Source organism: Cherax quadricarinatus, chromosome 36 (genome assembly GCF_038502225.1).
Source record: "Cherax quadricarinatus isolate ZL_2023a chromosome 36, ASM3850222v1, whole genome shotgun sequence".
Taxonomy (NCBI): domain Eukaryota; kingdom Metazoa; phylum Arthropoda; class Malacostraca; order Decapoda; family Parastacidae; genus Cherax; species Cherax quadricarinatus.
In genome coordinates this window covers 7,638,514-7,653,402 of record NC_091327.1, presented here as the reverse complement: position 1 = coordinate 7,653,402, position 14,889 = coordinate 7,638,514, and the positions used below count along the sequence as shown (strand labels likewise).

The 14,889-nt window shown below is 40.9% G+C and overlaps 1 protein-coding gene across 3 annotated transcripts in view; it reads left to right on the top strand.

Moving 5' to 3' along the window:
* Positions 1–14,889, top strand: part of LOC128691316 (tRNA (uracil-5-)-methyltransferase homolog A) — a gene marked incomplete at its 5' end in the record, with an annotated part of 224,772 nt that overhangs the window by 86,810 nt on the left and 123,073 nt on the right. For all 3 annotated transcript variants that reach the window (XM_070091679.1, XM_070091680.1, XM_070091681.1), the window contains 1 exon segment: positions 5,548–5,670. In XM_070091679.1, the coding sequence (XP_069947780.1) occupies positions 5,548–5,670 (123 nt within the window).

The following is a 14,889-nucleotide window of genomic DNA, read 5'->3' as shown; positions in this document are numbered from 1 at the left end:
TTGTTGTTGTTGGGTATATAAGGGCCACTGAGAGCATAAGCCGTCCATAATGGTGGTGAAGCAGCAGCTGAGGTGGCGGTGTTTTCTGTAGCCCTATATAACTCCAACAGCAGTGGAGGAGTTTGTAGAATCGCTGAATCACTGAAGAAGGCACCCTCTACCACTATCACAACTGTTACCACCCTCTACCACTATCACAAATGCTACCACCCTCTACCACTATCACAACTGCTACCACCCTCTACCACTATCACAACTGCTACCACCCTCTACCACTATCACAACTGCTACCACCCTCTACCACTATCACAACTGCTACCACCCTCTACCACTATCACAACTGCTACCACACTCTACCACTATCACAACTGCTACCACCCTCTACCACTATCACAACTGCTACCACTCTCTACCACCATCACTACCACAACTGCTACCACCCTCTACCACTATCACAACTGCTGCCACCCTCTACCACTATCACAACTGCTACCACCCTCTACCACTATCACAACCGCTGCCACCCTCTACCACTATCACAACTGCTGCCACCGTCTACCACTATCAACTGCTACCACCCTCTACCACTATCACAACTGCTACTACCCTCTACCACTATCACAACTGCTACCACCCTCTACCACTATCACAACTGCTACCACCCTCTACCACTATCACAACTGCTACTACCCTCTACCACTATCACAACTGCTACTACCCTCTACCACTATCACAACTGCTACTACCCTCTACCACTATCACAACTGCTACCACCCTCTACCACTATCACAACTGCTACCACCCTCTACCACTATCACAACTGCTACCACCCTCTACCACTATCACAACTGCTACCACCCTCTACCACTATCATAACTGCTACCACCCTCTACCACTATCACAACTGCTACCACCCTCTACCACTATCACAACTACTACCACCCTCTACCACTATCACAATTGCTACCACTATCACAACTGCTACCACCCTCTACCACTATCACAACTGCTACCACCCTCTACCACTATCACAACTGCTACCACCCTCTACCACTATCACAACTGCTACCACCCTCTACCACTATCATAACTGCTACCACCCTCTACCACTATCACAACTGCTACCACCCTCTACCACTATCACAACTACTACCACCCTCTACCACTATCACAATTGCTACCACCCTCTACCACTATCACAACTGCTACCACCCTCTACCACTATCACAACTGCTACCACCCTCTACCACTATCACAACTGCTACCACCCTCTACCACTATCACAACTGCTACCACCCTCTACCACTATCACAACTGCTACCACCCTCTACCACTATCACAACTGCTACCACCCTCTACCACTATCACAACTGCTACCACCCTCTACCACTATCACAACTGCTACCACCCTCTACCACTATCACAACTGCTACCACCCTCTACCACTATCACAACTGCTACCACCCTTTACCACCATCACTACCACCCTCTACCAATATCACAACTGCTACCACTCTACCATCACCACTTTCGTATTTTTCTACAAACTTTTTCTTAAATTATGTGTGTTTCTCGTATTCTTTACCAAAGGGCTGGCACTAGAAGCTTTCTTTGGAGTCATGGTGGCTTATTTAGCAGTTGCAAGCACTAAAACGAATAGAATATTATGAAATGTGTTGTATGAACTTGTGGGATCATCCTCACTCACTAATAAACAATGACACACTGGCTAGGAATGGAGTGAGAGGCTGCTCGAGGCAGTGCATACGTGTCCGAGACAAACGACAATTTTCGAGTTGATGTTTTGACGAAAAAAAGTTGCGATTTTCAAAAATTACGACTTTCGAGCCTTATGAAAAACAAGGGTCCACTGTATTTGACTGACCACCACCACCACCACCACCACCACCACCTCCTCCTCCTCCTCCTCCTCCTCCTCCTCCTCCTCCTCCTCCTCCTCCTCCTCCTCCTCCTCCTCCTCCCTCCCTCCCTCCCTCCCCTCCCTCCCTCCCTCCCTCCCCTCCCTCCCTCCCTCCCCTCCCTCCCTCCCTCCCTCCCTCCCTCCCTCCCTCCCTCCCTCCCTCCCTCCCTCCCTCCCTCCCTCCCTCCCTCCCTCCCTCCCTCCCTCCCTCCTCCTCCCTCCCTCCCTCCCTCCCTCCCTCCCTCCCTCCCTCCCTCCCTCCCTCCCTCCCTCCCTCCCTCCCTCCCTCCCTCCCTCCCTCCCTCCCTCCCTCCCTCCCTCCCTCCCTCCCTCCCTCCCTCCCTCCCTCCCTCCTCCTCCCTCCCTCCTCCTCCCTCCCTCCTCCTTTCTCCCTCCTCCCTCCTCCCTCCCTCCTCCTCCTCCCTCCTCCTCGTCTGCTGCCTATGTATACTCCGTCCTTCTTTCCTTTTTGCTAGTGTGACTTTGTAAAGGGTCCAAGTCGAACCGAAACATCGTCGTAAGCTCTTCTGTTCTATGTGCGGGCTATTTGTGCATTGTTCCTGTCACGGTATTGTATTTCAGTAGTCTGCATAACAGTAAATCTTCTATTTTTTGTTTGAATAAAAATTCAAAATAGAAAGCAAGAGTAATATCAGAGGGGCCTGGAGACGTGACTGATGAACAGAGAAAATGTTATTCATATACCACTTGCAACTCCTACGCACACAGTCAACAAAGCCTATCATCATTTCACACTTATTGACTAGTCGCGTATTGTTCGTATAGTCGATGACGGCAGCTGGCTTTACAATAGGTTCATTGTTGAACCTGCTCAGTCTGTCTGTACCATCTTGTTTGTGTGCACAGTTGACAGCAATGTCACGTCCCGTTTGTCATGCCACATCAGTGCCATCATGTCATTGTCATGAAATGATTCCACTAGATTTCCTCCAGTGAACTTTGGCATGTGCTTTCTGCTCCTTCTCACTGTTCCACATATATCAGTATTGTTCACAAGTAGGAAATCAATGAGCAAAGGGCTTGTATACCAGTTGTCTGTGAACAATGTATGACCCTTGCCAAGGTATGGCTCCATCATCTTGCGAACAACAACACCAGAAATACCCAGTGCACGCCTGGTATCGCTGAGTGTCTTTTTCCCTGTGTAGATAATGACATCCAACACAATACTAGTCTCACACTCACACATGACAGAGATTTATATTAAAGCGATTGCTTTTGCTTGGTATATATTGTTTGAATGACAGTCGTCCCTTGAACAGTATCAAGGACTTGTCAATAACAATGTTCTTGAAGGGATAAAAGTAGGCACTGAGTTTGTGCTTCAAATACATAAACAATCCCGTTTTTTGTATAGGAGGTCATTTCGGTTTGGCGTATTCCTGCCTGAGAAGTGCAACATTCGTAGCAACAGAGTGAGTCTGTTGCCGGGAAGGAGGTCACGAAGACTGGAGTACTGATGAAGTGGTCTGTGGACCAGTAGTGTGCTCTATTGTTCTTATATGTGTGTGGCATAAGCATGGCAGTGCCAAGGAATAAATACATTTCAGCCACATTTGTGTCTTTCCACCTGCGCAACCGTGACGAGTTGGTCTGGGTAACAGTCAGGTTCATGATCAGCTCATCAAAGTATAGTCTAACTATGTAGACTCATTTGTGATGGGACAGTGTGGCATGACGCCACTTCCACTTGGCATCAAAATTGTAAGGATGTGGCACAAATGGTGTACTTGCTGACCACTTCCATTCGTGGTCAGATGGCGCAAGGTGGACCTGTGGCATGGGGCGTGGAGGAGCAGGAGTGGAGGCAACACATGGTTGAGAGGGTGCTGGGCAGTCCTTTGTCTGCCCACCCACTGCACCACGAGGTCCAAGCACCATGCCACCTCCCTCTTCCTCCATTCCAGCATACTCTCATTCATGATCACTATCACTGTCAGTGGCAGGGGTTTTGAATCGTGACCTGCCACAATCCTTGCAACCGACTACATATGGCACACTGCCTGAGCGTAGGTTACGATGCCTAAAAGTACGTTTCACTGGGGGAAAATGATAATCCCTTTCACACGAATCATCTATAGGCAGAAAATCTATTTCATCATTGTCACTTATATCACCATAACGCTTGGAAAACGATAATTTCCTCTTGCAAAGCTGCCTCTGGGTAGTAACATTAGCAACCCCAGAGGTGCTGGGCTGAGGGTCTGGTATGGCCACATTGGCCACCCCAAAAGTGCTGGGCTGAGGGTCTGGTATGGCCACACTGTACACACTGGCCACCTCAGAGGTCATGGGCTGAGGGTCATCTGGGTTGTCATCAATAGTTTTACTAATTCCCTGATCATTAGTGGCCATATCACTGTCAAATTTACTAAACTCACATTCTGTTCCACTGTCCACGATGAGGCATCAGTGAATCACTAGGGTTTGCCATGATGTTGACCCAAGATGGAGCTGAAACTAACTGGTCCTACCATGCGGTACCCTGGCACCGCTGATTTTTTCATACTGCACACACTGAGTGCACACACCCATTCTCTCATGTCTAGGCGACTCAGGCCAATCACGCCAAATTTGAAGGAATGATATACGTTCGGATTGCTGCGCAAGTATATCTGTGTGTGGACAGTTTAAAGGTTAAGTGAGGAGAGGCTGTATTTGTAATTTTTTGATAAGGATATTCCAAATTAAAAGGAGCTATTCTTTAGTGTTTCTGACCTAGACAGTACCACATCCAGCATGCATGACACTGAATTACTGCTAGCAATAAAAAGAATGAAATTTTCCATAAAGGATTTTTTTGCACTAAAGAAATTTTGTAGGAAATACATGTACTCCAAAACTGTTGTCCAGAGGGCTGAGGAAGGGTTGTTGAGGTGGTTCGGACATGTAGAGAGAATGGAGCGAAACAGAGTGACTTCAAGAGTGTATCAGTCTGTAGTGGAAGGAAGGCGGGGTAGGGGTCGGCCTAGGAAAGGTTGGAGGGAGGGGGTAAAGGAGGTTTTGTGTGCAAGGGGCTTCGACTTCCAGCAGGCATGCGTGAGTGTGTTCGATAAGAGTGAATGGAGACAAATGGTTTTTAATACTTGATGTGCTGTTGGAGTGTGAGCAAAGTAACATTTATGAAGGGGTTCAGGGAACCCGGCAGGCTGGACTTGAGTCCTGTAGATGGGAAGTACAGTGCCTGCACTCTGAAGGAGGGGTGTTAATGTTGCAGTTTAACTGTAGTGTAAAGCACCCTTCTGGCAAGACAGTGATGGAGTGAATGATGTTGAAAGTTTTTCTTTTTCGGGCCACCCTGCCTTGGTGGGAATCGGCCAGTGTGATAAAAAAAAAAAAAAACATGTACTCACAAGACTGGACAAATTTAGCAAACTGAAATTATTTCTTATTAGAATAGGAGGCATATCAGTTATGGCAACATAGCATCTATGTAGTTTTGATACATTAGTTACAGTTAAAGAACAGCATGGGCATGCAGGAATTATACATGATGCAAGCAGTACACTATAAAAATTTATAATTTTTTGAGGGAGAACTACAGAAGTTTACTGGGCTTTGGAGAACCTCTTTACTAATATATCTTTGATAACTTTATTTTCCAGGTAAATACAACTGGTGCAGAATTGCTCTATGATAAAATTGGAGAGTTGGCAGAACTGGATGGCACATCTGCAATACTGGATATCTGCTGTGGTACTGGAACTATTGGCATCTCCCTGGCAGAAGTTAGTATTCATTTATTCTTCCATAATTTAAGTTCACATTCTGTAAAGTCAAATTTCAAATTAAAAGTAAGGTATACATGTCCATAGAATACAAATTTGACCTGAAATGCATAATATGCATAGTTTACCAGAAATTCTATAGTGACCTTATAAAAATAAGAATGTTATGGAATTGAGGAAATAAAATGACGAATAAATGTTTAAATTCAAGAATTGTAGATTAAAGTGGAATTATGAGAAGTAGGGTATAATAAATGTTGCCTTGTATACAGTAAATAGTGGGAAGAGGATTGTAGAGGGAGAGAGTGAGAGTTTCTGGGAGGTTTTATGTAAGCATTTAGTGAGATTGACAGTTAGATGCTAACTAATTGAAGATGGCATCCTTTCAATTTTTGTTAGGAAAAAGTTTCGTCAATACATATTTAAGAAGAGTGTAAATAAGTAAAACAGTTATGTAATACTCAACAAAAGCAATTTGATAGACTGTTGATAGATAAAAGGCTGAAGGACAGACTTTCTGATGTACTGTACATGATTTTAGAAGAAAGAGTGAAAGGAGGTATTGGTGGGAAAAAATAATCACGAAGATAATGAATTCGAGATGGTAGGGTGAGAAATATGAGTAACCCTTGGGAGAAGGTTGCATGGGTTTGAAAGATTGACCCTTAAACTGTCCAAATGTAGATCTACATTCACTCGTGTTGCTCTCCGAATGTAGATCTACGTTAGTTTTTACATAGAAAGCATGTAACATTGAACGTAGATCTACATTCGGAGTGCCACGCGAGTGAACGTAGATCTACGTTTGGACACTTCAAGGGTTAACTAATAAGCTACTTAGGTGAGAGAGATTATCCCAGCATTTGTCCGTTCTGGATTAGTGTGGGGATTTAGTATTGGCATGCTAGAGTGCACCCTGTGGTTTATAGTTATAGGGATGTAAATTTGGGAAGGAAATGGAAACATTGGTGGAATAAAAAGGTAGAAAAATGGGGGAGGGAGAAAGTATACGAAAATTTTTCAGTGGAAAAATAGTAGGAGGTAAGCTCATGGAAAGAAAGTTGTATCGTTGTATGCCAAATGCATCAGAGTGCAATTGTAACAACAATTGTATGGATGCAAGACAGTCGGTGAGGAAATGGATAAGTTACTGTTTAAGAAAATTTAGCTCTCATTGACATTACATTATTATTTTAATCATTTGTCACTACATGAAAATAGTAAGTCCTTATTTAGAACACCTTGTTCAGAATGTATTAGCGTGATTTGATGCATTAGTATGCATCAAATCACAGTGGAGCCCCGGTTTTCATCCTTAACCCATTCCAGAAAGTTGGTTGAAATCCATAATGGATGAAAACCAAAGTAACATTTCCCATAAGAAATAATGTAAATCTAAATAACAAAAAAAGGCACAATACCGAGACTGGAACAAAACACAAATAACCCTCACATAGAAGAGAGGAGCTTACGACGACGTTTCGGTCCGACTTGGTCCAAGTCGGACCGAAACGTCGTCATAAGCTCCTCTCTTCTATGTGCAGGTTATTTGTGTAATGTAAATCTAATTAATTTATTTATTTATTTATTTTATTTATTTATTTAGAAATTTTAGCATACAAACAGAGGTACAAAAAATACAGGTAAGAGCAGCATGCCAAAGCCACTTATGTGCATAGCATTACGGGCTGGCTTAAAATTAACTTAAGATTAACTAAGCAATGATGAAATCAGTGATAAGACATTATTGTAAACAGATAACTATAAAATACAAATGAGTATTACAAAGACAGTTCCAATGGTTGGATGCATTGCTGTACATTCAGTAGAATGGAGTATTCTGTTAGGTAGTGTATTTAAAAAAATAACAAAGTTAGGTTTAACATTTGTGTGATATAATTGTGAGTAACATTTAGGATATACAATTTATATGGTTCAGTTATTCAGTATTTATTTGGTTTTGAGTGAGTAAGTGAACTTTGAGAAGAGACTTGAATTTATAAACAGGTAGTGTTTCTTTTATATTTACAGGTAATGAATTCCAGATTTTAGGGCCTTTTATGTGCATTGAGTTTTTGCATAGCGTGAGATGGACACGAGGAACATCAAAGAGTGATCTGTGCCTTGTATTATGGTCATGTGTTCTGTTGAGGTTGGCAAGGAGATGTTTGAGGGGAGGGTTAATATCAGAGTTAAGTGTTCTATGTATGTAATAGGTGCAGTAATAAGTATGGATGTTTTGTATGGTGAGTAGGTTGAGTGTTTTGAATATTGGTGGAGTGTGCTGCCTGTAGTGAGAATTTGTTATCATTCTAACTGCAGCCTTTTGTTGGGTAATTAGTGGTCTGAGATGGTTAGTTGTTGTTGAGCCCCATGCACAAATTCCATAGGTGAGATAGGGGTAAATAAGAGAGTGATAAAGGGCCAGGAGGGCTGACTGTGGAACATAGTACCGTATCTTCGATAGTATGCCTACAGTCTTGGAAATTTTCTTAGAAATTTGTTGTATATGTGTATGAAATTTGAGTCTATTATCGAGGTGGATTCCTAAGAATTTTCCCTCTGTTAGCTTTGTGATAGGTGATCCGTTTATCGTTATGTTAAGAGGTACATCTGTAGCTCTGCTACCAAACTGAATGAAGTAGGTTTTGTCAATGTTTAGTGTAAGTTTGTTAGTCCTCATCCAGGTAGATACTTTCTGTAATTCGGTGTTTACAGTATTGGCTAGCGTGACTGGGCTCGGGTGAGAGAAGACGTATGTGGTGTCATCTGCAAAAAGTGTGGGTTTGAGTAATTGCGAAGCATTTGGTAGGTCATTTATGTATAGGAGAAAGAGGGCCAAAGACACTTCCCTGTGGGACACCAACTGTAATTGGTTGTGCGGAAGAGCTTGCCCCATTTGCGTACACATATTGGCTTCTGTTGCTGAGGTAAGACTTGAGGTAGTTGAGGGAGTGCCCTCTAATACCATAGTGTGACAATTTTACGTGGAGCAAGTCATGGTCTACTGTATCAAAAGCTTTACGTAAGTCAATGAAGATCCCCAGTGGGACTTCTTTTTTCTCTATTGCAGTGTATATATGTTCTAGCATGTGTATAATAGCATCATTAGTATTTTTATTAGGCCTGAATCCAAATTGGCAGGGGTTGAGAATATTATGGGAGATGAGGTAGGAGTGGATTCGTTTACGAATTAATTTTTCGAAGATTTTTGAGAGAGGGTGTAAATTGGATATTGGCCTATAGTTATTCAACTCTGTTTGGTCTCCTCCTTTATGGATCGGGGTGACCCTTGCTATTTTGAGAACTGTAGGGAAGGTGGAGGATTCAATGGATTTGTTGAAGAGTGTTGCAATGATTGGTGATAGTACTTGTGACGCTTTTTTGTATATAAAGGGTGGTAAGGTATTTAAATCTCCTGCCTTGTTTTTTAGTGCTTTGATAATAAGGGAGACTTCGTATGGGTTAGTCGGAGCTAGGAACAGTGTGTTCGGGTAGTTGCCAGTGAGGTAGTCATTTGGTGGGGTATCTGAGCTTGGGATATTATTGGCAAGGTTTTGACCTATAGTGGAGAAGAAATCATTGAGTCTGTTTGCTTTTTCTGTTGGTGGGAGTTGGGGTTCATCTGATTTTGCTAATTTTATTTCGCTATGTCGTGATATCTTTTTTGTTCCCAGAATTTCTGATAGGGTCTTCCAGGTCTTTTTTATATCACCTCGTAAGTTGGATAATCTGTTCTCATAATACAATTTTTTTGCCCTTCTTATCAGGCTGGTTAGGATTGACGAGTAACGTTTTGTTTGGTCTCTGGTTATGTGACCCATTCTGTACTGTTTTTCATATCGGTGTTTTGTATTTATGGATTTGAGAATGCTGGGTGTTAGCCAGGGACTGTTCAGTCTCTTAGCTGTCATCTGTTTAGTTTTTCTAGGGCAGTGCTTGTTATAAAGGTATTGGGTCTTTTTTAGAAAATTATTAAAACATTCGTCAATATCTGTATAGATTTCTAGCTCAGTGTGCCAGTCAATGTTTGTTACTGCTGTTGTGAAGTTATTAATGGCTGCCTCATTGTGAAGTCTGAAGGTGACTTTAGTAGTGTCTTGGGGTATTTTACCAAGAGTTATGAGGAAAGTAGGGTAGTGGTCTGTGGTATTATCTGTAATTATGCCTGATTTTAAAGGGGATATGGTGTTGGTCCAGATGTGGTCAAGTAGGGAAACACTAGTCTCTGTAACTCGTGTAGGTTTTGTTACTGTTGGTAGCAACATGCAGTTACTCATTGTGTTTGTGAATTCAGTAACGTGTGGGTCCTGGTCTTGCAGGAGATTTATATTGAAGTCACCTGAGAGTAGTAAGTGATCTTTGTTCATGCGTGCATCAGTTATCATACTTCCTAGGTTTTGACTAAATTGGCTAATGTTTGATTGTGGAATTCTGTAGATGTTTATCACTGTGAGAGGTTTTTGTAGGTATTTGGATTTGAATTTAGTTATTATACATTCCCCATGTTCATCCCTTGTGCAAGTATTAGTGATACATTCTAGTTGGTCTGAGTAGTATATAGCTGTGCCACCCCCTTGTTGGTCTGGCCTACAGTTGTGTATGGCTGTGTAACCAGGGATGGCATAGACATCTGTAGTATCAGGCTTTAGCCAGGTTTCAGTTAGTGTAATAATGGACATATTGGCATGCAAGGAATTTAGTAATGCTAGGAGGTCATCATAATGCTTGCTTAAAGATCTGATATTGTAGTTAAAGATAGTTATGTTGTTGTTGGCTCTGAGAAGTGCCTTTGATTGTTCTGCTGTGTAGTAATTACAGTTACTGTTTGAATCATTTAAGTCATTAAATAAGAGGTTGGTATCAGGATCAATGCTTGTAATCATAAGATTTGTAGTGGATCTATAGTTAGAATTAAGTAAAAAATAAAGTAAATATTCTAAAGCTAAAAATAATAGCACCTGGATTATTTAACAAATGTAAAAAATAATGAGCTAAGGTAGTTTTTTAAAGCTAAAATAAAGGAGACAATATAAAAGGGACTAAAATAATTTGTGGTGATCAAATAAAGTGATGATCAAATAATGGAGCTTGGGAATGTGATAGTAGGTAGTACTTTAAAGGTAATTCTTTAAAGTTAGAATTATAATATAAAATTATAATATGAAAGGGACTAATATAAGTTGTGGTGAACAATAAAGTGGTAATCAAATAAATGAGCTTTGGAGTATAATGGCAAAATAGTGAACTTATTAACTTTAGCACCTGAGAATAGCACCTTGATTAGTTTAACAATTGCGAATATATGATCTAAGGTGTTTATATAGAGCTAAAATAAAGGACAAAAAATATATAAGGGACTACAATTAAGTAATGGTAAACAAGTTAAATGGACAGATAGTCACTATGAAATAATATTGGTTTAGGAGTAAGATCTGATTTGTAATATTAAATAAGTTGAGCAGTTTATTGCACAATAAAAAAAAAAAAAGAGGTAGTTGGTACTAGCTAGCAAGAGATAGTTTTGGTACTTGCAAAAAAGTAATTGGAATATACACTAATTGCACACACAGACCCAGAGTATTAAAAAAAATATATATTTTATAGAGAATAACTATAGTTTTACATACAGAAAACAATGAGAAATAAATATAAAGCACTAATTAATGGGTAAATGAACATTTAAATCAGTTTCACCTTTACTGAAAAGACTTCTTGGCATATGGAAGACGGCTCGGAGGGGAGGGGGAGGAGAGGTTATCTTGACCACCATCACTGCCACCCTCTACCACTACCACCCTCTACCACAATCACCACCACTACCACCCTCTACCACCATCACTACCACCACCACCTTCTACCACCATCACTACCACCACCACCCTCTACCACCATCACTACCACCACCACCCTCTACCACCATCACTACCACCCTCTACCACCATCACTACCACCCTCTACCACCATCACTACCACCCTCTACCACAATCACTACCACCCTCTCTCAACATCAGATTCCTTGATTTCTTTTTTCTTCGCCATGATGGAACTGATTGTTGATTTGGACTTCCCATACATCCTGGCGAGCTCGGCCACACGTACGCCACTTTCGTATTTTTCTACGAGTTCTTTCTTGAATTCTATTGTTTCTCACCTTCTTTACCAATGGACTGACTCTCAGAACTTTTGTTGGCCCCATGGTGGCTTATTTATCAGTCTCATGCACAAAAAAGTGTTTCGGATGAATGCACAGAGTAATGCTCACTGAACGAATAACAAGCAGACTGAGTCACAAAAAATGTATCAGCGGGCGCGCCCCACCAGTCAGCGGACGCGTCTGGTATGGACGATTTCCGAGCGGAGGTACAAAACCCGGGGTAAAATTTCGCCCAGAAAGTGGTTGAAATCTGAATTGTACGATATCCACACTGGGTGAAATCTGGGGTTCCAGTGTATTTTAATGGTATTATTATAAGGAAAAAGTCTAGTATATGCAGTTTAAAAAAGATAGTTTTTTCTTATTAACACCTTGACCATTTCCCACCAAGGCAAGGTGGCCCCAAAAAAAGAAGAAACGCTTAGTTCATCATTCACTCCATCACTGTCTTTCCAGCGGTGCACCCACACTGTACGTAGTTGAAAAACTGCAACATATCTCCACCCCTCCTTCAGAGCACAAGCACTGTACTTCCCACCTCTCAGATCTGACTAGCCGATTTCCTTCAATCCCTTCATAACTGTTACTCCAACAGCACGTCAAGTCACAGAAACATTTGCCGCTTCCTGCTTATTTCTGCCACGCTCATGCACGCTTGCTGGAAGTCTTAACCCTTTGAGGGTCCTTCCAGTAGTTCTTTGGCTTTGAAACCAGGATCCTAGACGTAGTACTAAGTCATGAGTTCAGCTCACTCACATAAGCTGTAAGCAGTAAATTTGGGCCTAGATATGAGAGAATGCATCTGTGGTAAGTGTGTACTGTATAAAACAAGTCCTGTAGCACACAGTGCATAGTGAGAAAAAATACTCTGATTGTTTTTTGGATTAAAACAGCGACTGCAGTGTATTTTTGTATTGTTTTTACGATTGTATTCATGGTTTCTTGGTCTCGTTTGATAAAATGGAAGATATACAGTAGATCATTATGTTACACGATTTATTTGCCACATTTTGGTTATTCAACTACTGAAAAATTGCGACACAATTTTATACAACACTTTGTAAAATTAACATGGTTCCGTTTGTGGACGCGGAAAAAATTTCGCTAGCTCAAACTGCTGCCACCCTCATCCCAGCCTTCGTGAATATGTGTTCAGTTCCATGGTCTTAGGAGCTAGCTGTGTTTGTGTATTGTTTTGATCTTTTAACCTATTGAGGGTCAAGAGGCCCTCTCCCAAACTCGTTCTCAGGGCCAAAAAATTTTTGAAAAAAAAAAAAAATCTCATGAAATGATAGAGAATCTTTTTCCAATCATAATGACACCAAAAGTATGAAATTTGATAGAAAACTTAGGGAATTATGGTCTCATGAAGTTAAGAGGTCTCAAAGTGGGCGATTTCACCCACTTTGAGCCCTATTTTTGGCCAATTCCAATGTTGCAGTTGACTAAAATCATAGCTATATCCCTAGAACTCCATTTGTTCTATTGATTGAGTACAAGAATGTGCCAATTTACCAATTTCAACTATGCAGTAAAGTGGTCAGAAATTGGCAATTTGAGTAATTTCATAAAAATTTCAAAAGATGCCAATTTCGAAATAGGGTCCAGAATAAACAAGACAGACATTCATGGCACTAAAATAACATTTCAGCAGTTCATTAGTCATGTCTCTAGGCCCCTCTTACATTACTTTTGCTTTCCATTTTGAATTTTTATTCTCATAGAAAATAGAAAGTTTTCTGTTATGTATACTGCTGCATAATTGTAAAAATGGTATAAATGATATAAGCGCACTTATGAAAGAATATTAGACATGCCAGTTGACATGTATTGGATGTGTGGCTTGTGTTTACTCTTGAACATCGGTAAAAATTGATCATTTCCGCTACTTTGAGCTCAATTTCGATGTACTTTTCATCGTGAAACCAATCAAAATCATCTCTAATTCTGTAATATATCTTCCATTCTGTCGAATGAGACCAAGAAAATGAGAACACAACCATAAATACCATACGAAAATACACTAGAGTGTTGCTGTTTTAAGCCAAAAACACAGTCGATTTTTTTTTTCTCATGCACAGCATGCTTCAGGATTTTTTTTTATACTGTGCACACTGACCACACAGACCCATTCTTTCATATGTAGGCCTGCCAGCTTTCTTCCACCAGATTTGAAGGCGCTAGAATTTAGGCATATAAGTACGTGACCGACCCTGGCTGCATTGACTTACTTATACGTGACTGACCCTCATAGGGTTAATTGCCATATCTTGTATCTGCCAAGCAATCATAGCACCCAGTAGGCATAAAAGTGTTGCTAATAGTGGCAAGAACAGGTACAAGTGTTTAACCCATAAACTGTCCAAACGTAGATCTACATATTCACTGCCAGCGCTCCGAATATTTTGAAAAATAATTTTTTTTTTTAATTTAAAGATGGCAAATTTCTTGGTAACCCTGCCTCGGTGGGAGACGACCGACTTGATGAAAAAAGAAAAAAAAAAATTCTTGGTTATAAGACCAAAAAAAAAAAAAAAATTTAGGATCGGTACTTACCGAGATATAAGACGACGAAGTTGGCTCTGGATGCTCACCTGACGGCAGCATGAGTCCTGCCACTTGCAGAAGCATTGCCAATATACCTTTTTTCTCGTTTTTATTTTAATTTATATAATTTTTATATTCTGATAATTAGAATTTATAATAGTGCCTCTGATTTCATAGCCAATCTTTGTTCTGACACTAATATTAGGTACTGAAATAGTACTCAAATAGTCAGTCACACCAACAGGTGTACATTTTCACCTGCCTTGGACATTTACTATTGTCTAGAAATATATACAGAGTATTTATAGGCCTCAGCAATGTTTTAGACATGCTGGAGTATATATGAAACTGAAACTTATTGAAGCGTGGTGTTTATGGCGAGTGTCACTAAACTGCTGACAGGGTAAGCAGTAGAGTGACACAGTGATAGTGCACTGCTGTAGGAAACCCTGGCTTTATTTGTTTTCATTGTTTCACACAAACATGTATGCCTGTCTGTCTAGCTCTGCTTATCT